This window comes from Barbus barbus, assembly GCF_936440315.1.
Source record: "Barbus barbus genome assembly, chromosome: 43".
Classification (NCBI taxonomy): Eukaryota; Metazoa; Chordata; class Actinopteri; order Cypriniformes; family Cyprinidae; genus Barbus; species Barbus barbus.
Genome location: NC_136721.1, coordinates 23,509,142 through 23,536,203, shown reverse-complemented (window position 1 = coordinate 23,536,203; position 27,062 = coordinate 23,509,142). Strand labels below are relative to the sequence as shown.

The 27,062-nt window shown below is 35.3% G+C and overlaps 3 protein-coding genes across 4 annotated transcripts in view; 1 reads left to right on the top strand and 2 right to left on the bottom strand.

Moving 5' to 3' along the window:
• The window catches only part of LOC306862591 (secretory carrier-associated membrane protein 1-like), a 29,121-nt gene extending 14,109 nt beyond the window's left edge, over window positions 1-15,012 (bottom strand). Inside the window, exons 1-3 of the mRNA XM_079405482.1 lie at window positions 14,865-15,012; window positions 1,954-2,031; window positions 742-852 (exon numbers count right to left, since the gene is read on the bottom strand). Coding sequence (XP_079261608.1) covers window positions 742-852; window positions 1,954-2,031; window positions 14,865-14,921 — 246 coding nt within the window. The 5' untranslated portion in view covers window positions 14,922-15,012. The remainder of the gene's footprint in view (window positions 1-741; window positions 853-1,953; window positions 2,032-14,864) is intronic.
• A 3,195-nt stretch (window positions 15,013-18,207) lies between these two features.
• Window positions 18,208-23,916, top strand: tor1 (torsin family 1). Of its 2 annotated transcripts, none has more exons than XM_079405659.1 (5): window positions 18,208-18,607; window positions 20,275-20,540; window positions 20,649-20,824; window positions 21,991-22,118; window positions 22,299-23,283. In XM_079405659.1, exons 1-5 carry the CDS (start codon window positions 18,409-18,411, stop codon window positions 22,541-22,543), a joined length of 1,014 nt encoding a protein of 337 aa, XP_079261785.1. In that variant the 5' UTR covers window positions 18,208-18,408; the 3' UTR covers window positions 22,544-23,283. The 2 variants fall into 2 exon arrangements, with proteins under 2 accessions (XP_079261785.1, XP_079261786.1); XM_079405660.1 differs by lacking the exon at window positions 18,208-18,607 and adding an exon at window positions 19,122-19,425 and having other exon boundaries at window positions 22,299-23,916.
• Window positions 23,875-26,998, bottom strand: LOC306862728 (ribosome biogenesis protein NSA2 homolog). Its single transcript, XM_079405661.1, has 6 exons — window positions 26,842-26,998; window positions 25,775-25,962; window positions 25,527-25,677; window positions 24,765-24,944; window positions 24,239-24,431; window positions 23,875-24,153 (listed from the first exon to the last, which is right to left on the bottom strand). The coding sequence occupies exons 1-6, from the start codon at window positions 26,842-26,844 to the stop codon at window positions 24,086-24,088; spliced, it is 783 nt and encodes a 260-aa protein (XP_079261787.1). The 5' UTR covers window positions 26,845-26,998; the 3' UTR covers window positions 23,875-24,085.
• Between the last annotated feature and the right edge of the window lie 64 nt (window positions 26,999-27,062).

Sequence of the window (27,062 nt, the reverse complement as noted above, 5' to 3'; positions counted from 1 at the left end):
ATCATTGAATCTGATTAGACCGTTAGCATCTCGCTTAAAAATGACCAAAGAGTTTTGATATTTTTCCTATTTAAGACTTAACTCTTCTGTAGTTACATCGTGTACCAAGACTGACGGAAAACTAAAAGTTGCGATTTTCTCAGTAGTCCCCAGCTATAGCATAACTAGTTCCCTAGATGGGGACTACTTTCAGGTGCTGCGTAATATCATTGCGCCTGCTGCACCCGTGGTACGGCAGCAAAATAAAAGTTTGTTGGTTTGATATTTAAAAATACCCTAAATATTAGTATTGTAATTTTACAGACTGTACTATGAAATAAATTACATTACTATTTTACTTGAATAATCAATTTTTAATTTTACAGTTATTATTTATTATATTATTTATATTATTATTATTAATAATAATAATACAATTACAGCTGTATTGATATATAATCACAAAATTCTTGACCAAATCAATGCAGCCCTAATAACAAGCAGAAATAAAAAACTTTTTAATACATAAAGAAAAAAAGTTTTTTCTTCCCCCTTAATCATGCAGCCCTAGCCAAACCATTGTAATGTTAGAAAGGAACATGATGCAACCATCTATAAAGCACTGCTCATCCCCTGAGCGCATTAGTGCTATGTCAAAAGAACAATTTAGACAGCTTTTACAAGAGCAACTTTTTCTACTCTTTGGCTGCTATACTTCCATTTGAAGTGAATTTAATAAAGAATCAAGTGAGGTGCATGTACCTGTGTCTGCTGAGGTTGAGTGTAAGCTGGCGGTTCTTCAGTAGGTTTCATGATGGCCGGCTGTGTGTTGGCTGTGGGTGGGACTGATTTAGGGGCGGAGCCTGGCGGGACCTATAATGCCACAAAATAAAATGTGAGACACTGTAGTCCAAAACACCACACGCTTTCACCTTATGTGCAACAATACCAACATAACATCTTTTCCTTTCACTCATAAATCCAGACTGACTGAATGTGTCAGTGTTTTGAATGTTGTGGATCATTTAGAAATGAATCAGTTCATGTGCACAATTAAGGCAAGGGAAAAATGTAATATAAAAGTGTTCAGTCGGCTGACTGGCAATCTGATGGGTTTGTCCTGTAAGTGTGGGCTGTTCTGGGCAGCGAGCCCTACGCTGGTACAGCTTCACTAGTTATACCACACTGTGAATGATGTTATTTGTTGGTACTGAATGTATGCAGTTTGTTTCCTTGCCTGCATTTATCTCTTTTTCAGAAAAAAACATACTACTCAAACTAAGTCTGAATGTTCACAGCGTACCTTATACACACATTTGGATGACCTACAACATTTGGCAAAATGTGTAGTATAAAACAGAGCACACGGCATGAAATACTGCATCCCACAATGCAATGCACTTGAATTGACCTTCCATTACCAGCGTGATGACAGAAATTAACAACAGCCGCAATCTCATTGTTCGATTGCATGCAAAAAATTCTAGATATTTTCATTAAAAAAATGGATTGAATCAGCAGTTTGTTTCTGAGACTAATATGAACATTATAATATCATTTAAAGATATTTTTGAGATATTTAATAAAATTATAATGTTTGTTGCATAATACACTATTCTCAAATTGTAGGTAGTATTTTTTATACGTGTTATTACAGTTAACTAAAACTAAAGCCATAAAACATTTGTTACTTGAAATTCAATAAATAAAACAAATTTCCGACCATTTTTATTAACTTTAAAATATTAATAAAAACTATAATAGTATCTCAATAGTACCAAAATAACACTGGTATGTAAAAAGCATTTCTTAACACAGACAGCCAGCCAGCCAGCCTCCCGCTCGCTCTTTTCTCAGAGTATTTTCGAGCCGTTCTAATTATTATTGTCCTTAGGAAACCTGTACACTTGTTCATTTTGTACATTTACAGCATCTCATATAAGAGTGAGTTTGTCTCTGTCCTGGGCATCTCACCGGCTTTGTGTCTGTGAAAGGGTTATACTCCTCCAAGCCATGTGGGGCAGTCCGTGTTACTTGTGTCACTGATGGATCCTGCAAAAACACAGAGGGAGAAAACTGCCTGTAAGTATTTGACTGTTCAGGATATTTCACCTAGATATTTTTTTACACAATTTGCACACACCTGTATAAATGTATTCAGTTTACTTTTACTAACAAGCTTTAAATCTGATTGTCTGACTTTTTTACGTTGTCTAAACAGAAACCTGACAATCAACCTGGTACATTTTAATAGTCAATTTTATTAATGAAAACTATGATGAATACATTTGTTGATGACCTTTTTTCATAACATGAGATAAAGACGACAACACATCAGCATCATTAAACACTTTAAACATTATTAAACACATGAAACAAAGGGTATGATCATATAGCACATTTTTTGGTTTTTTGGTGTAGTTCATGTGGAATTATAAATGTCAGAAGTTGCTGTTCAGATACAGCATGGTTTTATTAGAAAAAATATTACGTTTTGAACAAGAAAAAAAAAAACTGGCAGACTAACACTATTTTGTCAACATGACTTTGACAACAGACAGACTGATAAAAAAAACCCTGAGTAAATTCAGCCAATCAGAGCAGATCTAACTAGATCAAGAAAGCGATTCCTGGTTCTGCACGTGAAATGCATCAGACGTTTAGTACGCAGACTAGGGGTGGGTTTGCTGTCTAGAAGAGACGGATCTTCTTGTTATGCATTTTCTTGCATATTTATGCAATGGCTCAGAGCTCCTGTAAACCAAAACAAATTCTTTGTGTGTGTGTGATTGCACTTAGCAAATACAGCTTATTCGGATGTTTGGTTTGGCTTTATGGAATACAGTACAGTGTATACAGTAGATACAAATACTTTTATATCCAGATTGTACAGTTTGTGTTGCATGTGTGCTAAACTTGTGTGTGTGCACACAACACACAAGTTATGCTGACACACTAAACTGCACAAACAAGGCATTCAGAAATCATTATGATTATGACAACATTTGCAACATGGTTTGACAACAAACAGCTGAACTGCTGCTGTAAAACAACCATAAATTAAGATCTAAACGGCACTAAACAAACTCAAATTTTCCCCTCACGTGCTGCTGATAAAGGCATGATTATCAGGATTCAGGACTAATGTCACAGATGTCGGAGAACTCAGAGAACTCCGGAGCGAGCCAAACTAATCCTGATGCCCAGTGCTGAGTCGGTATAAGATTAAAGCACACAACAACAGAGAGAATGCAAACACACATTATGTCATGCTTCACTGAGGAAATACTACACATTCTGTCCTCCGTTTCCACAGCCCACAACATCAGGAATATCAGATGGAAGCTGTAATTTTCTCCTGCCTAATTCCTGTAATTTACACAGAGCAAAAGCTATAAATAGATGAGGGGAAGAGATCAACCCTGGGTTCAGAGCAAAGATTATAACCAATATGGCCTCTTTATGACCAATATCACACCAATTACATTTTATAAAGGTTAAAGCAACATTTTAAGTTCTGCATATTAATTATTAAACACATTATTATTATTAGATTTATTTATATTATTATTAAAATATTGTTTTTATTTATTCCTTAATAGACTACAACAATAAAAACACACATTATTATTAATATTAATAATAATAATATCAACAGCAACACTAATAATAATACATATATATAAATTAAAAAAAAATATTCAGGGGAAAAATTCTTAATTAAAATACTTTTTAATATATTTTTTAAATATATATTTGCATGGAAAATTATTTGTTGTTGTTATTATTATGATTATAAATAATAAAGTAATATCCTAATACATATATAAATAAAATCATTTAAATTCTGGATATTGGATACCAGACATTTTATTATTATTATTATTATTATTATAATAATAGTAGAAATATTTCTGCATAGTCTGCATATTAATCAATAAACAGACAGAATACCAACACACTCTTTTATTGCTGCACCAATAAAAACAGGCATTGTTATTTTTATAAATAATGATCATTTGTCAGGTATTGCCAATATACAGTAGAACACACAATGTGAAATTCTGTATCACACAATGCAATGCACCTGACTTGACCCAACTTCAGTGTGATGAATAAACCAGAATCTCCTTCTGAGGCAGTACTCGGCTCGACAAATGTTAAGTCATCACTGGAAGAAAAATCCTGTATGCCTCTCACTATATTCATTCAGACTTATACGGTTTCAAACATTTATCCTTTCATAGCCTATTGTTTTTTACATAAGGCACTTCTGATGCACACTAGTATTCATTCCAAACACACAGCAGGAAAGATCCTTTATTAAACTCCTGTGTATCTGGATAAAGACAGTTGACTATTCCCTCACTGACTGAACCAGAGGTTCATTTAACACACAAGGTCCAAAGAAGGTTAACTACAACACACACACACAAACACACACACACTAAACCATCCCTTGTTTCCATAGCAGCCCCAGTATGCAGCGCTCAGGTCCTGAGGCGGATCCGTTTCGTACGGCTGGCGGACTGTCAGGACTCCCGAGACATGAATATTTCAGTCTGTATAACAATGAATGTTTCATGGGATAATCAAACACACACACACACACACACATACATGCACATTTGTACTAGCAGGAGGACAGTGTCTGTCTCTTCGGTATTGTTATCATATACACACTGTGAGACAGTGATGTCTGATGTCACACGTTGTGAGCACCTGACATGGACACGTGTCTGTATCTCCAAACCTAGTGAACTGCCTACCTAAATAGAATTTTTAGGCATTATAGGCGTGTCTAAACATTCAGAAGCACACAAGAATATTATCTATGTAAGCAGCACACTAACACTTTATCTCAATTTGCATAGTTCACCCAAAAATTTAAATTTGCTGAAAATGTACTCACCCTTAGTTCAGTAGTGGATGAATGGGTGCCGTCAGAATGAGTCAAAACAGCTGATAAAAACATCACAATAATCCACACCACTCCAGCCCATCAGTTAAGTGAGAAACTGCTTTTGTAAGAAACAGTTTGCTCTGTGGTTTCATTTAGGAACTGCCTTATAGTCAGAAATGTTTAACAATGATTGCCAGTCGCTAGTGAGGAATGACTCATCCTCCAAACAATGTTCCCTCTAATTTTTTTTCTTACTAAGCAAAACTTTTCTCTATCGGGTAGACATTTCAGCCACCTGAGCAAAAACATTCTTTATACCAGACCTGTACAGCGCGCCCAAAAAAAAAGTGTGTAACTTTTAACTTTAATGTGCTATTTATATTTGATTTGACCCTAAATGATGTACATTTTAGGTTATCTTAGAAAACATTTTTACTGTACAATACACTGCCGTTGAAAAGTTTGGGATCAGTAAATTATTTAAAGAAGTTTCCTAGGCTCATCAAGGCTGTATCTATTTGATAAAAAATACTGAATCTTATTTCACAAAATAATATTGTGAAATATTATTGCAATTTAAAATATAAGTTTTCTATTTGAATATACTTTCAAATATAATTTATTCCTGTGAAGCAAAGCTGAATTTTCAGTGTCACGTGATCCTTCAGAAATCATTCTAATTTGCTAATTTATAATTAATGTTGGAAAAAGTTGTGCTGCTTAATATTTTTTGGGACCAGTGATATTTTTCAGGATTCTTTGAGAAATAAAAAGTTAAAAAGAACAGTGTTTATTCAAAATTGAAATTGTGTTACAATATACACTACTACACTACTCTGTTGCTTCCAGCTAAAATATGAGTTCTATATTCTTCATATTGTTTTCTAACGTGAACATGTTGTCTGCTCTGAATCAGGAGAGAAATCTGCACAGATCACACAGTTTACAAGCCAAAACAGACCAAAGCAGCTCTAAACAAATATGAAGGTGGATTTTGATGTAAGAGGACAACAGGAGATTAACCTTTTTACAGGAGGAAGCGTTATTATGTATTATGGACTCGGATCTGATGTTAAAACACCTCAACGATAGATTCATTTCTTACAAAATCTTACAGCTTTTGGTTTCACAAGATGTTAACTGGTGGACTGGAATGGTGTGGATTATTGTGATGTTTTTATCAGCTGTTTGGACTCATTCTGACGGCACCCATTCACTGCAGAGCATCCACTGGTGAGCAAATGATGGAATGCTACATTTCTCAAAATCTGATTAAGAAACAAACTCATCTACATCTTGGATGACCTGAGGATGAGCACATTTTCAGCAAAGTTTCATTTTGGGTGAACTACTCCTTTAAGTGTGAGCCGCTCGTTTACCTGAGTGTATGATACATGTAACCCAAACTGTGAAGATAAAGTACATAAACAACCATTTACATCACATATGTCCTTGTGAATCACTCTATATCGGGGCTGCTCACATTCGGTGACCCGATTCTAAAGCGGGAAACTCAACCCCAGCAGCGCGTTTGGGTTTGACCTCCTTCAGCGCTGCGTTTCTTCATGACTACAGATGATTTCAGGATGTACGCAGAGGCTCGAAAAGCACAGCAATCGAGTATTCACAGAATGAAAGCTTATTTTAGACAGTAACAAGATTAGCGTTAAATGCAGCTATGATGAAAACGGTGCAAATCAGATCAACGCAAACAACTGCTGCAAACTTTCCCGAGCACATGCAAAACAAACCCGAGCGTAAGGCTGGTGTGACACATCTGCGGTTAATGCAGAGAAGATTGTCTACACGCAGGTTTATTTGTCTTGAAGAGGCCATCTGAACAATGAGTGTGCTGTGAGTGTTCACATTTAAGGGCAAATGTTTGAGAAGAGACAGACAAAAGGATGCAGTTTTGTGTGGGCTAGAAGACAAAAGAAACCTAAAATGTCACCTTACAGACATGCAAGTGAAACCTACAAGACCGCAAGTAAGTGAAAAAGTAAAGCACACTTTAAAACAGAGGTTACAAAGTGCTTTATAAAAAACATACAAGATAAAAAAAATGATTATTAAGAAATTAAAAATAAGAAACCAATGGCAAAGATAAGTTAATAGTAAAAAGAATATATGAGAATAAAACAGAACCCATGGCATCTGGGACTATAGTATGCAGATTAGTATGCAGCTTCTTGCTCCCCTGTCTATCTAGCAGGTAAAAATATATTTCAGAAATAGCTGTGTCCAAGTATCATTGCTAGCAAAATGCTGGAAAAAAAATCTATCCACCCACTCTTTCTGACAAGAAAGTGACAAAACATCTTGTTGCAGAGACACAACAGCTCTGGTCCAAAACATAGCAAGCTCCCTACCTGAACAGCATTTTAAGGCATCATATAAACAATGTTTCAGCTCAGTTCAAAATAAATATAAACAAACAAATATACATTAAACATACATTTTGCTGTGTATTTAATGTATTTATGCGTTTTATTTCTTATGTAAATTTTTTGATTATTATTTAACCAATGTGTGCGTTGTGTGTGTATTTGTAGTATTTAATAGGGCTGGGTATTGTGACCAATTCTGCGATTCGATTCTTATTTTTATGGTTTCGATTCGATACGATTTCGATTCGATTCGATATCGATTAGCTATCAATATTTCATTTAAAATGTTAGTTTTGCAGACATGGGATCCATATTTTGATATAAATGCTGGTAACTGAAACTCTCCTACTTAAGTTTATTACTGAAATACACATCTAGATTAATAATAGGGTGCACACAGTTGTTTTTTTTAGTGGAGCAATTCGAAAGATGGTGACACCTTCAGGACGAGAGGTGAACATTCATATCCTCTTACGTGAAGCACGCGCATTAAGAATCGATTCGGGGATTTCCCAAATCGATATCGTTGCGTTAAACTGAAGATCCATTAAAATCGGAGAATAGATATTTTTTACCCAGCCCTAGTATTTAATGTATTTTTTTAGGTTTTGTTAGTATTTTAGTTATTTTTCATTTCTTACGTATTCATTTCATGATTAATTAACCACTTTTGTTTTAATATAAAAAGTACGTGTACACAGTATTTACTCTGCATTTTATTTATTTTAGTATTTTAGTTATTTTTCATTTCTTACGTATTCATTTCATGATTATTTAACCACTTTTGTTTTAATATAAAAAGTACGTGTACACAGTATTTACTCTGCATTTTATTTATTTTAGTATTTTAGTTATTTTTCATTTCTTACGTATTCATTTCATGATTATTTAACCACTTTTGTTTTAATATAAAAAGTACGTGTACACAGTATTTACTCTGCATTTTATTTATTTTAGTATTTTAGTTATTTTTCATTTCTTACGTATTCATTTCATGATTATTTAACTACTTTTGTTTTAATATAAAAAGTACGTGTACACAGTATTTAACTCTGCATTTTATTTATTTTAGTATTTTTGCTATTTTTCATTTCTTATGCACACTTTGATTATTTAAATCACCATTTATTTGAATATAAAGTATGCAAACATGCACATATATAAAATATATCTGACGTACATTTTAATTATTTTTAATATGTATTTTACATTTATTGTTTTTATTTCTTATGCATCTTTTGTGAATATATTTATTCAATTTTATTTTTTAATCACTTTGTGTATGAAATGTTATTAAAGTATCAGACTGGTTTCTTTTCCTTATCAATCCTGTATGGCACACCATTTATGTTTGGTGCCGTTCCAAATCAGTCACTTTTGAGGCTTCACTGCAGTTCTGATGCTGCCTTAGAATACAGCTGACTAGGTTTTGGAACAGAGCTAAAGTGTCGCTGAAAGACAGAGGGTCATTTCACTGCTGGTTATACCCTGTATAATTGTGTATGTGACAAATAAAAACTCTTGAATCATTCTGAGAAATCAGAAGATCTGAACGGAAACTAACGAAATTCTCATTCAGTGAAATCATTTCTTGAGTCCCGTGACAGTAACATTCCACCGCCGATGACAGGAGTGATTCAGAGAGAAACTAAAATAACACCACTCTGTTCTTAGTCAGTGCTCCCTCAACAAACAGTGTGAATGAAGGCAAACACACACGCGGTGACGGCGGCTCACTGTAATAGGTTCCCCTGCATCTGCAGAGCGGCCCACGTCTCCAGAAACATCCATAATCAGATCATTAGTTTTCTCTCTCTCTTCTCGTGTTCTCATTACGATCTCCAAGTGACGGACAGAATCAGACGGACCTCATTTAGACAGCCTACTTTCTTACCGCTGTGACATACACACACTTTTATGAGTTTGACAGCTGCTGCATTATGAAATCACTGTAATAAGGTAAAACATGCTCAGTCAGGGCCATATGCATACGTGTATTCAGTTAGTCTCACACACACGCACACACACACACACACACACACACACGCACGCAGCGGTTCTGCAACATCCTGCAGCACACCTACTTGTTGATGGGGCTGCATCATTTCAGCACAACGTGAGAGTCGTTTCTACCAGGATCTCATCCAGGATAAAGACAGTTTGCTCTGTGGTTTCATTTAGGAACTGCCTTTATAGTCAGAAATGTTTAACAATGATTGCCAGTTGCTAGTGAGGAATGACTCATCCTCCAAACAATGTTCCCTCTAATTTTTTTTCTTACCAAGCAAAACTTTTCTCTATCGGGTAGACATTTCAGCCACCTGAGCAAAAACATTCTTTATACCAGACCTGTACAGTGCGCCCCAAAAAAAAAAAAAAGTGTAACTTTTAACTTTAATGTGCTATTTATATTTGATTTGACCCTAAATGATGTACATTTTAGGTTATCTTTTTTACTGTACAATACACTGCCGTTGAAAAGTTTGGGATCAGTAAATTATTTAAAGAAGTTTCCTAGGCTCATCAAGGCTGTATCTATTTGATAAAAAATACTGAATCTTATTTCACAAAATCATATTGTGAAATATTATTGCAATTTAAAATATAAGTTTTCTATTTGAATATACTTTCAAATATAATTTATTCCTGTGAAGCAAAGCTGCATTTTCAGTGTCACATGATCCTTCAGAAATCATTCTAATTTGCTAATTTATAATTAATGTTGGAAAAAGTTGTGCTGCTTAATATTTTTTGGGACCAGTGATATTTTTCAGGATTCTTTGAGAAATAAAAAGTTAAAAAGAACAGTGTTTATTCAAAATTGAAATTTTGTGTTACAATATACACTACTATTCAAAAGTTTGGGGTCAGTAATTTTTTTATTTATTTAGCAAGGATGTTAAATTGATAAAAAGTGATAAAGACTTATACTGTTAGAAAATATTTATATTTTTAATTAATGCTGTTCTTTTTAACTTTTTATTAGCCTAATCAAAGAATCAAAGAAAAAAGGTTCCAAAAAATATTAAGCAGCACAACAGTTTCAACACTGATAATAAATCAGAATATTAAATGATTTCTGAAGGATCATGTGACACTGAAGACTGGAGTAATGATGCTGAAAATTCAGCTTTGCTTTACAGGAATGCACTATATTTTGAAATATATTCAAATATAAAACCAATATTAGAAATTGCAATAGCCTAAGAGTTCACAATATTTCAGTGTTTTTTTCTTCTGTATTTTGATCAAATAAATACGGCCTTGATGAGCATAAGTGACTATTAAAAAACAAGGTCAATTATTTATTAGGTGTATAATATAGGTCTAACATAACATAATATAATATCAAAACAACTGAAGCATTTAAACTGATAGAAGGGAATAAAAAACAAACTGAAGCATTTAAACTGAGATCTGAAAGTTAAATATTTTTTTTAAAATTTAAAATACGTGAACGTGAATTCTTATATAGCTATCTAAACATCGCTATGAAGTACAGTTGTACACCTGTGTGTGACTGTAAATGTCTTACCGAGTTTTGTTACTGTTCTGTGCCCATCATCCGCTATTTCTAGCACTTAATCAAGCCACTCTTCTTTAATACATGAGGACGTTTTATTTCACATGTCATTGCGTCTGCATTGGCTAGAATACAATCAAATGGCTTTCCAAACTCATTTTTGCATGTGCGCGGCACATTATATAACATTGCCTCCAAACTCAAAGCATTTGTCTTTTCTGGAGAAGTTAACAAATAAAAATTGTCATAATTTAGCACCCTCACATCATTTCAGACATGCATGACTTTGAATATTGAGTCATCATTATTCACTCATAATTCACACCCTGTGAGCTAAAATGATTCACTGAAAAGATCTGATTCAAAATAAAGCTTTGTTCAAGAATCAGGCACATTTACTTTTGTCATTTAATGGCGCCGGTGGCAGCAACAATACTACAGCCAGAATAAAAAGAATGCCTTCTTTCTTTGCGTATACATTTGGGCGGTGTTTTACAAATCTTCCCACACCGTGACGTTGACATGTGGGGGCGTTTAAATGAGCCATTTTAGGGGGGCGTGGTCAAGTCTTAACTTTTATAAAGAATATCTCTTTGGAGACTTTAGTCTTTGCAACTTCAGGGATCTTATCTATGCTCAAACAGCTTGTAACACTCCAAACAGAAAGGAAAACTTGAAATTGTATCATATGACCCCTTTAACAATCTAAGCGCAAGGTCTAAAGCGCATGGCACAGGTGCACTTAGGGCGTGTTCGAATCCACTTTTGCTAGTTTAACGGCGGGAAAAACAGTTGGCGCGCCCGGCGCATGGTCTAAAAGGGTTGTCCCTATTCTCTTAATGAGTAATGGGTGTGTTCTGGGTATAACATGCAATAAACCAATCAGAGCCTCATCTCCCATTCCCTTTAAGAGCCAGCTGCGCTCGCACCACGGCCGATTCGCTATTTACACGGCGGACTTTGCAAGAGCTCCAGAGAGGAAACACAGCTGATCCGTTGGCTTGTAGGCATTTTTATATTTATGTAGCCTACATAATAATAATCTTTTACATTGTAATCCTTTAATTTGTAATATTTGACATGTTTGTGTGCTCCTGAGCATCCCTGTGTGTGTAATAAGCAGAGTGTACGCACATTGTGGACCCGCCTATAGGCGCATATTACTAACGTGCTCTTTAAATAACAAAACAAATACTGCGCCATTGACTTTAGACCAGGTTTTAGTTGATCAAGGGTGTGGTCTATTTCAGCTGCCTCAAAATAGCAATGTGCCAACAATGCACCTGAACACACCTCGATTTCAGATCAGCACGCCCATGAGCACACAAATGGACGCAAATGCATTTGCTATTTAAACAACGTGGCGCAGGATGTGAAAATGATAACTGCGTCGGGCTGAAACTAGCAGAAAACACATTGCGCCAGGTCTATGATAGGGCCCAAAATGTAGGGGAGGGACATGGTTCAATTCATCGGTGGTTAACTGGATGGAGGCAGATATGAATGCAAGCTTGCAGTCAAATGTAAGAAAGGGGTGGAGATTACGCAGATAAAATTATTGCAGAAATCTGGCATATGTCATCAGTGTGCATAAAAAAAGAATTAGTAAAAAGAAAAGTAAAAAAGAAAATCACAAGAGCAAAAACATACAGACTGAATTTTTATTTCATGAGAGGCTATACTATATATTATAGTCAGTCACAATTACTTAGAAAGAATATAATTAAATATAAACAGCCCCTGACGTGCAAATACAAGGCTGAAAATGAATTCTTCCAGCTCAAAAATCTGGATAAGCCAAGTTCAAAGCCTTTATAAATTAGCCAATACATCAGAAAGTTCATATAACGGTCACTATGTAATAACAAATCAAACAAGTCTTTTTAAATGTTCTGAACTAATTCCACCAACATCTGGCATCATAACAGCTGCATAAATAACAGCATTCAACCGAGATGCTGTTGTCTGCATGCTGATTGGCTGAGATGGAGAAAACACAAAACCCAGGATTGTCTGGTATTTGCTGATGTCTGCTTTATTTTGAGGTCTGGAAGCAAAATCAGCAAATTAATCAAGCGAATAATAATCTACAAGCTCAAGACGGTCTATATACACTGAAGACGTGAGTCAGAAACACAATGCAATCAGGAGGCCGCATTAATTATCGAGACGTGCCGCTACAGTTGGTCGGCTACAGTGTTGAGTTACCACGGCAACTCCATGATGGACCGCATACCATTACTGCTGATCACTTAACGAAATACCTCGTCTGACCAGTTGAGTTTAATGATGGCTTAAGAGGCATGCTTTAATAGAAACACTTCTGAGATGATTAGGCTATGATGTGTGTGTGTGTGTGTGTGTGTGTGTGTGTATATAAACATGGGTGGTTTGATATTAGAAATGAGCAAAAGAGAGAGACCTGGGTGATCAAAAGCAAAGCTTCTTTCTCTAAGAGGTCTAAATGATCATGTCCTTTCGGGCCGAACAAAGGCCACAATCTGCTGTGCATGAATTTGCATTTGTACCCCTGCACCTCCAAGACGGGTCCGATCCCACCTGTGAGTCTACAACACCTGTAATGTCAAATATACAGACTCTCCCCGGAGACTACAAGAGAGAGGAAAAACTCAAGGCAGATGGCCTTTGTGTATTAACCTGTGAAGCCTGACATAGGAAATAAAAGTCTTTTTTTTTTTTAATTGAACAGTTTTTTGCACCTTTAGACAAAATATATTTGCATAGTTTGCATGTATTTTTGTGTTAAGTATCATATTTGAAACATATGGTCTTTTATGGTTTATAACAGTATGATAAAGTGAGAATATGGAGGAAAAACACCTCAACTATATTCAGAGGCCCAAACTGAGCAAAAACATGGAATTTGGTTCCGATATTTATCCGGACATAAAATTATAAATTCTGCTTGTAATGTAAATCAATGAAATGTTTATAACAGCACAGCAAAGACTTACATAAAATAATATAAATATCAGCTGCTGCTCTGTATTTCCCAACAATATGTCTTAAGATTATATGTTTCATTATCAAAGCTTGCAATGCAATTCAATACAATAATGATTAAGAGATGAACAAATAAATGTTCCTCATTTTTGATACTACTAACAATATCAAAGCTATTCTTACATTTACTTAATAAAAATCCATAGATTTCTCAGCATAAAGACACATGAAGCACGTTTATACAATTATAAAAGGCTTTTTGCTTGCTATAGTGTGAAGTAGACTGGGTGCAACAGGTTTAACAGCAAAGTTTTTATCATGTTGGTAATATAAAGGCCTAAATATTCATATCATATATGACACAGTAGGCTTTACAGGATTAAGCTATTACAAAACAGTGTTACTTCAACAAATCATCAGCTTTGCTGCATTAAGGCGACAAATGCTTCCACGTTTGGCTCAATGTAGCGGCACAGAATAAAAAATAAATCAGGCTGTCAGGGATGTAATTCCCTCAGCTGACCAGAGCCACAAACACATATCACTGATCAAAACAGGGTGGCCTACATCCATCCCAGCAGCCCAAACACACACACACATCATTCTTTACTGGCTCTAAACATCATCATTCAGACTGTAAAGGATCATGTTCATTTCACACACAGACAGCAGATAATTCACTAGATAACACACACCAAACATACAATACACAGCCCAAAACATGCCAAATAAAGCCCAGGTTAGACACCAACCCCAGAATTAAAGCCTCATTCATCTTAATAATCATAACAAATCCATTAAATAGAATTTATTGATGTAATCAGATGTAATTTTCAGTGCATTGGACAGACTAATAACATCAAACTGGGCAGCTAATCCGCTTCAGAAACACTGTAATAATAATAATAAAAGCTAACAAACAAATACAAAGACCCAATAATGACATTTACACACAACTGACAGGTTAAAAAAGGTTATTTTTTCACTTAAGATTAAACATTAAATGACTTTATTTAATATAGACGAAGTCGAAATGACTAGTTTATCTGTAAAAACACACAGAAGCGGTGCGCTGATAAAAACACCGCTGAAATGACATTAACTTTACCTGAAACGGGTTGCTGAAGTCCGGGTCCGCGAAGGGGTTGCTGTCAAAATCTGACATTTTGCCGGTTTAACTGGGCTTTAATGTAAAGACTATATTATCGGTATTCGGTTAGAAACGCACCGCCAGCTCGAGACCGATCCGCAACCGCAAAATGGCAGAACCGGAAATGACGTCACGTTCCATATGATTAAATTCGTGTCATTAAAAAGTGTTCCTAATTATTATTATTTATGGTTATTTAAATGACTGTTTTATTGCACTATACTTTATTGCGTCTTAATATTTACTTATATTTCATGTCATTTATTTAATTTTCTTATAATTGTTGATGTTGTTGTTATTATTATTTATAGATTAATTATTACTTTTATTATGTTATATACCTATATCTCTAGATTTATTTTTTCACACCCTCGGATCGTTAAAAGTGCAGAACAGAAAACGTTCATTACGGAATATGTGGGCATTGCAGCCACCTGGAGAACATATGCAGTAATTACAACATTTTTAATTATCTCCCCAGAATAAATAGTAGCCTATTTCATTTAAGACGTTATAATAAATTAATTATGAGGAATTATCATGAATATCATACTCATCATCTTATTCATTAAAACCCCAAAGTCATGATTTGCTTCTTTGGGCTTTGTTTGGTTTACATCAGGAATAACCAAAACATTATTTGATTGATTCTTGGTTTTTTTATTGATCCCAGCCATGGTCTTACACTATGAAATAATATATTTCCTGGTTCTTTGCTCTCAGTTGAATTATGAATGAAGGATGCAGTAGTGGCAGATGCTGGTGACGTGATAGATTTCATCATTAGTTACAATCAAAAGCAGATTGCATCCTTTTTTTAGAGACATATTTAAACTGTCTTGGCCTTTAAGGCCCCTCTTGTTATTGGTTTTTGTATGGTTGTACAACCATTGATGATACACAGAGAAATTGGTGATATATGTCTCTCACTATTAGAATAAAAGCAGCTTTAAAAGGATTACACAAATTATTGTTTGTATTTATGCACAGTGCATGTCTTTATTGTTACTAACAAACCATTCATTTACTGAAATGCAAATGATAAATATGCAATTATTAAACATGTGTTTCTTTTTAGCTCTTCAGTGGTTTCAGCTTGCACCACTAGGACACTGAGTTTCAGTTTTACTGCTTTAAGTGCAAGTGTATCTTTAAGATACTCTTGTTGTTTCTATGATGCCAAAGGCACGTTCAGGCTCATGTTCCCTGGAAACAGTGTGCAACGGGGTTTGGGATATGTTTTCTCTTGTTTGGTGGGTGTGTCAAAATTTAGTAACCTCTTCCACGCCACAATTCAATGCTCTAACTGCAGAAATGAGAGCAGTAATTAAATTTTTTTGGCTGGAAAATTGGAAAAATGCAGCAATGCACAGGTGATTAATGCAGCACTAACCCAACCAAACACAACAGTGGCCAAAAGTGATGTGTGGATTTTTTTATGACCCCACATTTCACTTAAACCATTAAAATACAAAGGACAAAAATCACTGACCAGTGTTGCCAATTGCTTTCAACTGTTAGTAGCTAAAACTGGTCACTTAATGTTGCCAGATGACCTCATAAAGGTGAGTTCACTCATCTATATTTATATTTATTTAGATCAGTGAATTCACCTTTATGATGTCATGGGAGAGTCTCGGAATGTAGATAAGGTTTGTCCATGTTTGCTTTTAAAAGAAAAAAAAGTCTCTAAAGGTATGAGGAAGTCACTATATCTAGTGACAAAATCACTAAATTGGCAACATTGGCACACTGACTACAACATAAGTTATTTACATTTCATTGGTCCTTTTTTTGCATGTGTTCATAATTTCTTTGTATGACAGAATTGCCAAATATTATGACCACACAATTTGGCAAGTTTCATTGTATAATTATCACAAAATAAAACAACTGACTCTAAGCAACTATGCAATATGCTTACAAAATCTTGCATATTTTTATTTTTTTAATTAAGGGTGAAGATGTCAAATTTCCTAGGCCGGACATCACTTTGGCCACTACGATATGGCAGTTTATTGACTTTCCAGCTGACCGCCAAACCATATTGCAAAAACAAGCCACTTTTATGAGCATTGTGGGCTTTCCTGGAGTTGTTGGAGCCATTGATGGAAATCATGTTCATATCATTGATCCAACTGTAAATGAGGAGACGTACCAATAGAAAACAAAGCATCGGTAATAATTTGTGATAATTTTGAAATACATTTAAATATTAAAACAGTGTCATAATGAAATGATTTTATTGTAGTTACATTAAATGATTGGTGTTGACTTCACATGAGCAGGCTCACTATCGGCTGATTCAGAGGTTGAGGTCTAGTCCTTAGTTCACAACACTTAAATGTCACCTCAGTCAACACTTAAGAATCAGTCTTAGACTTTACTGAAAGTTGCATTTAGCTTCTTCATAAAAGTCTCCTACTCTTAGAAAAGTCCTACTTAAGAATTTTTTAACACTTAAGTCAAAGCTTAAGACATTTCTGAGAAGTTTTATACATACGAGTGTACAAGTCTTCCAAATAGCCAATTTTGCTTTCCCAAATATTAAATTGGCAACAGTCCATTGTTCTGAGTTTACTTTTGAATATCTGCAGCCATAAATAAAAAGTATTTTGTTCAAATCAAAGACCAATCCAACACTAATCCTTTCAAGCAATGCAAAAAGTGGCACCAACCTTGAACATTCAATAAAAACATGAAAAACCATTACAGAAATGACAAAAAGGCAAAACATTAACAGTTAATTTTAGAAACAAAAACATTTGTAGCTAGCACACAATGCAATATTCTCCACTGTAAATCACCTGAACGCTTTGGGAGGGGACTTTTATAAAATAGCATCCAAGAAGGAAAAATATCATATGTTTTCCCCTCGATTTTGTATCACATCTTTCATGAAGATCAGTTTTGATACATTTCTTTTTTCCCTGCTATTTGAAAATGTATCCCCTTTAATCTCTCGAAATGTAACAGTTTTCCAACCTGACTGGCTTCAGGGCAAACTTCAGGTGATACACTTAACTTAGGAAAAGGTAACTGAGGAATTCACACAGCGCCTCTGCACTTCTGATTTCTCCCAACATGGGGACAGGAGACTTGTCAGTCAATAAATGGGAAAACAAAGTAACTGGCATTACTTTTTTGAAAAAGTAACGCAGATATTTTCTTGTAAATTAAAAAGTAATGCGTTACTTTACTAGTTACTTGAGGAAAAAAAAGTAATCTGATTACATAACTTGCATTATGTTACCCCCAACACTGGGTGTGAAATCAATTGCTCGATCACCCTCACCTCTCCATTGAGAGAGAGAGAGAGAGAGAGAGAGAGAGAGAGAGGAGTAACTTGGATAAATTAGAAACTAGAACAATAACATAAAATCTCCATGAAGTGACAGTAGCATTGATCCGGGTCACTAGTGCGGAACTAATCAGCATACGGTTTACGGAAGTTGCTCATCATTATTTACTAAACCGGATTAAAACAGTGTCAGGCTGCAGGATGCGGGTGACACGTCGGCTGGTGTTCTCTGGCTGTGTTTTGTGGAGTGTGTGGATCACGGCGGCGATAGAGCCCATCAGCACCGGTATCGTGGTCGGTATAGCCGCGGCTCTCACCGGATTCCTGGCCCGCTATCAGAGCGTGCTCTACTACTTCCAGGAGTGCTGCAGACCGGAGTGGATCTCATACAACAAAACAGGTTTGCAAGAGCTGCTTTGTCTCATTTGGTTGTGTTAGAACGCAAGTATGGATATGTTTACGTATCGCTTTTTATTTTAGTTTATTCATTTATATATTTATTATTGAAATGTTGTTATATGCATGTGTCAATTTTATTTAATTTCTTAAATATGTGGGTATATAGTATTTATAGAGTTGTAACTTTTAGTTTTAGTTACTTTTTCTTATTTGTAAGTCCCTTTGGACAAAAGCGTCTGCTAAATGACAAAAGTAAAGTAAGTTTATGGTTGCAATTAATGACTTATATTATAGGCTATATGAGTCGGAGTAGTTTTATTTCTCGTGAATTAAAAAAAAAAAAACAATTCCGCCAGTCATCGTCTGCATATATATATATATATATATATATATATATATATATATATATATATATATATATATATATCATTGTAAAAAGTTTATATATGCAATGTGTATATAAATATATCACCATGCACCACTCGGCCGAACGATGGGCGCATGCGTCCCACGTAATCGACGTCAGTCTTCCCAAGCAGGAAGTGGCGGGGCTGTGAGTTGGATCCCTCGTTGTTGTTTTGTCCCTTTCAGTTTCCAATTAAAATATCGATGATTTATTTAGTAAAATGAAAGTTCGGCCGCCTCGCGCATGGAAAACCGTACTGCACTTAATCCTGATGTCAGGGCTGGTCGTGGAGGCCATAGAGCCGGTGTCCACCTCCCTGCTGCTGGGGACAGGAGCTGCTGTGCTGGGCAGGAAACTCTATCGATATTTATATGAAACATGTGATGAAACCTGGCTCAACTTTAATGCAACAGGTCAAAAGCTCGTCCTGTGGCTGATGTTTTTGTGCATCATCTAAAAAATACGCTTCTTGTACGCATTTGTTTCTTTCTCTCTCGTTTGTTATGATTCTGTTTTTAATTAAAATAATAATTGTTTATTTTTAGTTATTATTTTTAAAAGGATTGCAGTGAAATCTCAATGATTTGCTCATTCAGAATCAAATTGATATAATTAGATTATGAACATGTAACAGTTCATTTCGTAAATCAGTGTTATTTTTTGCTTAATTGAGAGGATAGTTTTTATTGATATTTTGAATTGGTTTTTATTTTTTAATTTTAGTAGCTTCATTTTGTTGTGTTTTTGTCATTGTATAATAGTTTTAGTTTTTCTTTTAGATATGCCTATATAGTTTTTATTAATTTTAGTTAAACTAAATTAAAATGAGAAATCTCATCTTGGCGGAAGTTTTAAGTTGGTCTATTTTATTGTATTTCATTTAATGTTTATCTTTGTAAAATAATTTATTTTAAGTATAAATTCAATTTTTTTTGTCTTTGTTTGAATATTTTTAAAAAGTGGTTTATTTTCATTTTTGAATGATTAAACTAATTGATTCTTCTTTAATTTTTTTGTGCAAAATGTTTGGAATTTATTATTTTATATATAGTGTGTTATAATATTATTTATTGCTTTAGTCTGGACTACCTTTTGTTTCAAGTAATGCTTTAAATGCTTTAAGTTTTACTTTCAGATAACTATAATTACCCTGTTCCAAACAATTAAACATGTTTTGTTGTCTAGTGCATAATTAATTAGTTTTAAACGCAGGTGTGCTTATAAATCATATGTTTGCTGTAAATCTGTGCTCTCATCCACAGGTCTAAAGTATGACCTCAGCATGAAGCTGTACGGCCAGCACGTCGCTGCAGAGGTCACCGTGAAAGCCGTCACAGGCTTCATGAACAATGAAAACCCAAAGAAACCTCTGGTTCTGTCCCTCCACGGCTGGACCGGCACCGGGAAGAACTTTGTGAGCCAGCTCATAGCGGAAAATATCTACCAGAAAGGGATGATGAGCAACTTCGTTCATCTGTTTACAGCGACAGCACACTTTCCTCACGAGGCTCACATTGACAAGTACAAGGTAATGCAAATACATGGAAATGACATATTGCCTGCACCGACACAATCATCCAGTATGGTGATTAAATTAAGCATATTATAGTGATATCTGTACAAAATATGTGTTTAGACCCAGCTACAGGAGTGGATACGAGGGAATGTTTCCATCTGTCCGCGTTCAATGTTCATCTTTGACGAAATGGATAAAATGCATCCCGGGCTGATCGACAGTATAAAACCTTACTTGGATTACTATGACAACCTGAACGGAGTGTCGTACAGAAAGGCCATCTTCATCTTCCTCAGGTCAGTGTGGTCAGAATTCTGTTAATCTGTAATTAATGCAGTTGGTCACTAGTCGTCAATGTTTAGAGCTGCAGAAACTGAAATTAAAACGGATTTTGTTCAAATGTTTTCTGAAGACAAACATGAATAGTGATGAAAGCCAAAATACTGTATTAAAGTAAAACTTTCACCTGAGATTCGGAGCCAATTTACAGGGTGTAAAAACGACTTTAGAAAGATGTTATTTTTACCCAGAGATTGGTAGGTTTATTAGTAAAATATGTTGCCTTTAGTAGTCTTTGTTGCATTTTATGTCAGTGGTAGCAGTTCGAAAATGGAAAAATAGCACTTTTAGATTTGTTTTCCCCTAAAGTTTGTGTGCTTATAACTCTAGAAGTATTAAAGATCTCATAATATCCTTTTAAATATGGATTCTTAATAAAAGCTTCTTTCAGCAAGGCCCTGTATTGTTCATTTCCAGAGACACTGGGATTTCAATGTGGCTCCAAGAGTAAATTGTTAAATTGCATTCATTTCAGTGACCAAAAACCAAATGTGGGTCATTTTGCTTTCAGTTGATTCTTTATTTTAAAGAGGAATTTGTGAAGAACAAATAATGTTGAAACTATAAACGTATCTTGTTTCCCTCTATCAAAACAGTAGCATAGGACATACCTGTCTGAGAGCCAAAAATGTTATTTTTCTGAAGTCTGCACACCTGTAAAGGAAGAAGTATTAAAGGATCTTTGTATTTAAGTCTCTAAATGGTTCAATACCAGAGATATGGGCATCCCAAAGCAGCTCCATGTCCAAAATGTTGAATTTTAGCCATTCTGAGTGGTTGAAAACACTATGCATTCAGTTGATAGTTATTGTGTTTGAAGAGGAATACTTGAAGAACATGCATTGTTGAAACTTTGAAAGTATATTGTGAAACAGTTGCATAGAACGGACCTGTTTGAGGTCCTCAAATATTATTTTCCTCATGTTTGCATGGCTGCAACTCAAGAAATATTAAAGATATCTCCATATCCTTTCAGGTTCTGGTTCATAAGAAACTTTACTTCTTGAATCTTTGATTTTAAGGCCCTGAATGGTTTAATCCTAGCGATATAGGGATCTCAATGCGGCTCCATCTTCAATAGTTGAAAACAGCCTCTATAACCTATTTGTTTTTGTTCTTATAGCAACGCTGGTGGCGAGAAGATCGTTGAAGTGGCTCTGAACTTCTGGAAGGATGGTAGAGAACGAGAGGAGATCCATCTGAAGGATCTAGAAACGGCACTGTCACTAGCCGTCTTTAACAACAAAAACAGTACGTAGCATTTCTCTTTCACATTTGCTAATATATAGAGCAGAAAATCTTCACGGCACGGATCGTTATGCATTATTATATACATTAAGTTATTTTGTTCATTAGTTTCACTGTAGTTTATTTATAAGTGTAATGAAGATCTCAGGCTATTTGCCTTATCATTCTTCTCTCTTTCCGCAGGTGGTTTCTGGCACACAAGTTTAATCGATAAGAACCTGGTGGATTTCTTTGTGCCGTTCCTTCCTCTGGAGTACAAGCATGTCATTCAGTGCGGTTTGTCTGAGATGGTCTCCAAGGGTCTCGCCCCAGATAAAGAAGTGGTTGAAACAATGGCCCGCGACCTGAACTACTTCCCTAAAGAGGAGCGTGTCTTCTCCATGCAGGGCTGCAAGATCATTCCCGCCAGACTGGACTTCTATATTTGATGGAGAGGGGAAAAAACAAAGACTCAAAGACAGCAAACTGGTTATCTTCTGTGTGTTTTCTTTCCACAGAACTTCTTCTGCAATAGAAGGAATTGCCGAGTTGCTCCTCAGACTGAATTATACGATGTTGCACTCTATGAAGACTCAAAAGCAGGGGATGTTTTTACTCAATCACAGGTGTTTTATACAGTAATGGAGACTGTTTTATTAATGTCGGCTCAGCTGCTGAAGTCCTTGTTCTCAAGGGTGTTTCTGTTCTAGATGAAGCTGCAGAGGGGGCTTTTTATTAAATGACTCTGCACATTGTGGAGCTCATAAAAACACTGGCTGTCAGCTGTTTTATAATTATCTGTATTAATTATGATGGGAAAAATGAATTTGCCTTTACCTTGAAATATCACAGATGCATTCATGTCTGCCTTTTTTAAAGTTGAGGATGAAGATCCGGAAGACACCTCGAATCTCATTTTGACCAACGAAACCTAAAGATTGTTTGCGTTTCCAATTTGTCATTTTCAGGATTCTTATTTTTTGTCGTTAATATGTGCCACTGGTTCTGATCGAAGGTTATGTTTAGCAAATCAAAGCACCTGTTTATCTTAACAGAAAAACTTGATTTAAACAATTTCATATTTGAGAGACATTCATTAAACTTTTATTTTTGAGGTGCACCAAGATAAAATGGCGAAATACTTGAAGGATTCAATCTGCTTATTGATTTTGATAAAGCTGAATGATGTAAACAGACTCAGTCTTGAGAATTTTATTAATGTACACATTGACAAGTTAATTTCTATATCTTTTCATTGAGTTTCCCAGTGGTCCATGATTAACTGGATAAGGAGTTTTAAAATTATGAGACTTATTGCTGAGATATGTCTCTCAGATACCAATCCTAGAAATAAACCGAATCTAAAAATGCCGTTACAACCTCAGATAGTCTAGAAATCACAATTTTAAAATTCCGATATTTGCAGAATTACCAAAAAAAGTTCACATGAATATGCCTAATTAATTGAACCTGTCCAATTTTATAATTTTCACAATGTGTAATTACAAAAATCATAATTTGCTAGATTTGTAGACTTTCCATTTAGTGCCATATTTATCACATCAATGTTGAATGTAACAGACATTTGATGGTATTTTAAATCTCACTTAAAATAACGACTCTGTAAATGATTACTTTTTTATGGCATCTGAATGATAGGTGTGAAGTGTCCCAGGACACTGTGTAAATACAGTGATATCGCTGGGACACCAAAGTACAGCAGTACTTCAGCTGCTCTCCTAACACAGAACCATTCATGAAAAATAATAAACCCAAGAGAACCAGTTGAACATTTTATTTGAAAATAAACAGCATTTCTGATCCACATGTTCTTGTGAGCTTTGGGTCCAGATGTGAAGACAAAACTCCAACTGTCTTCAGATCAGCTTGTTTTATGATTTTCCAAAATGACGCCCAACAGTATTCCACATAAGCGCCGTTCCCGGCTGCACTCGGAGGCACAGTTCCATATCAAACGTTTCAGGTTTCCATTATACAAGCAACACAGCATTGATGCAACCATCGTTTTCTGGGTTATTCGTCACTTGGGCGTATTTACCTGAAACACAAGATCATATCTGTTTTTCATTCTGTGAAACACAAGGACTGCATTGACAAAGTGAAGAGCCAATCTAAACACTCACCCCAGATGACCTTCCCACCCTGCGTGACCAATCCGAGCTCACTGACGTTGACCTCGATGACTGTTCCCTTGGTGATGACACCTAGAGTGGTGTAGAGGGAGGAGGAGGGGTTCTTCTTCACGCCCAGGATGGGCAAACAGAACGTGGCCTTCAGTTCAGGATGAGTGACGTGTGCCTTCTTAAATCTCAGACCCTGTAGACATGAAAAATCACAACTCCATTATTATTTACATTAATAAAAATATGTATATATTATATATATATATATATATAAACCACATAGAACACAATGGGAAAAGATATTACAACAAGAAAAAATATAAATCAAAAATTATTACCTTTAAATTAAAAATGCAAATAAAAATGTAGATTATTTTCTTTAAAAAAATTGTAATTTTAAATAATAAAGAAAAAAATTGCACAATAATATTATAGCACTTTTTGGGCTTTCTATTGTCACAACTCGCTCAAAGTATTATTTCTAATCTATTTTGACCAGCCTGAGAGTACATGTGTGATGTTTTACCATAGGTCTGATGAAGCGCTCATATTTGGGTGGTTTGCGTGTGAATCCATCTCCTACGAAGCAGACTTTTGTCACCATCCTCTTCCAGGCCTTTTTCTGTCTCTTTCCTGTGCGGATGACCTTCAGAACCTCGGTTTCACCCTGCGCTCGGACCTTCGGTAGAGGAACCTCCCACTTTCCCTAAAAAAACACATAAAACAAACCTCATACTGAGCATGGATTAAAAAAACAACAACATTACATCGGTATTTGCAACAGTTTGACTTCTGTAATGTGCCACTACCAAACGAGATAGGATAATTAATGAGAAAAATACAAAAAGGAAGGCTGGGACTTGATTTAATCCATTGAGAACTGACTGGATTGGTCAAATTTGGTGTTTAAACATCAAAATATAAATAAAACCTTCTAGCTTTTACTTAAAAAGTTTCATATATTCACTCCAAATGTGAAGTTTTTTTACTTGGCTACAACAGAACCAACACTTACACTACCGGTAAAAGACTGGAACAATAAAGATTTTTTAATGTTAATGAAAGAAGTCTCTTCTGCTCACCAACACTGCATTTATTTGATCAAAGATACAGTAATAACTTTTAAATAAATGTATTGCTAAGATGAATTTTCAGCATCATTACGCCAGTCTTCAGTGTCACATGATCCTTCAGAAATCATTACTAATACCATTCAAAAGTGTGGGGTAAGCAAGATTTGAAATATTTAGTGTAATAGCATAAATCTGTGGTCTGACTGGATGCTTACAGCTTTCTCTTTCCTCTTCTGTTTGATCATGTTGGACAGGACTTTGGCACGTGATTGGCCCTCTCTGTCCAGCAGGTAAGCTGGCACCGCCCCTTCTGGTGTCTTGTCATCATCCTTCTGTTTGCTCTTCCTCTGCTCGTGCATCTTAATGCTGAACACAAATAAACACACAATAGTTTAGCAAAACCTCCTTGATGATTGTTGCCTATATTGTCACCAGACTGAAGCTGACTGTAAGTAACGCTCACGTCTTCTTCATCTGGATCTTCTCTGCGTGTCTCTGTTTGTGGTAGAGTTTGGCTTTGAGGCCGATCATCTTTCTGGCTTTGTGCGATCGCTCGTGCGCCTCACGGCTCTCCTTCTTCCTCTTCCTCTCGTGGTGGTCCAGACGGTAGCCATGCCGCTTGCGGTGTAGCTCGATGTGCTCGTTCTGCGGCTGTACACAGACACAGGATCATTTTAAAACTAGTTCAAACACAACTGGAAATTCAATATTTCGTAATATATTCACTTAATTGGAATACATTGATAAATCATTGTTTACCCAAATATAAAACTACAACAGTATGATCATAACTGAACTTTATATTGAATATAGAGGTAGTCATGGGAAACATGCATGCAAGTGTTAGGCATCACAAACCAAAGTGCAGGCAAACAGCCATATAGAAGAACACATAAAGATAACATGTGATGCGAATGTGACTCACTGGGGTTTGTAATAACAACATTGAATGCAAAACACATATTATAAGCACCACATTCACAGCAATGCGTCATAGTACTTGCATAATTTAACTAAGGTATTATATATTACATGGTATTATATAGTAGGCCATAATAAAATATTACAAAAACACTTTTGTTACTTGAAATAAAATGATTGTTAACTGGAATAAAATATACGCAAACTTATGGTGAACTAAAATAAGCAAAAATAAAAATGATGTAGACATTTTCAAAAACTTCAACTTTAACTAAAATAAAACAGATTACATGCACGTGTATTTATTATTATTATATTGTGCATTATAATAAATATATTACTATATTGTTACGTTTATATGTAATATTATAGATACAATATAAATAAATAATATCAAAAAGTCACAGACACAGTATTATTATATTTATGTGATATTTTTATAAGTTTTTCATGAAAAACACCACAGATTGTTCTTTTGTGTGTACAGTACATTTATATATAAGATAAAAATATTACTGAGGCGAAACATAAACAGACACGGCCACATGTGAGGCGGCCACATGAACTAATAAAGGCTTTGACACGACACTGGCTGGATTTTCTTCTTACCATGATGTGATGTCGAGCTGTTTATAGAGAGGTGAAGTGTTGTTTAATCCGCTGTTGTGATATTTTGATGCTTTTATTAGAGGCTCGAGCTCGCGCGGTGTTCTTTACTCGGAGCCTTTTCTAAAGAGGAAGCGCGTCTGTGAAATCCGTCCGTCACAACACTCTCACCTCGCCTGTGTTGAGTATTAAACATTTATATATATTCTGAAAATCAAGATATA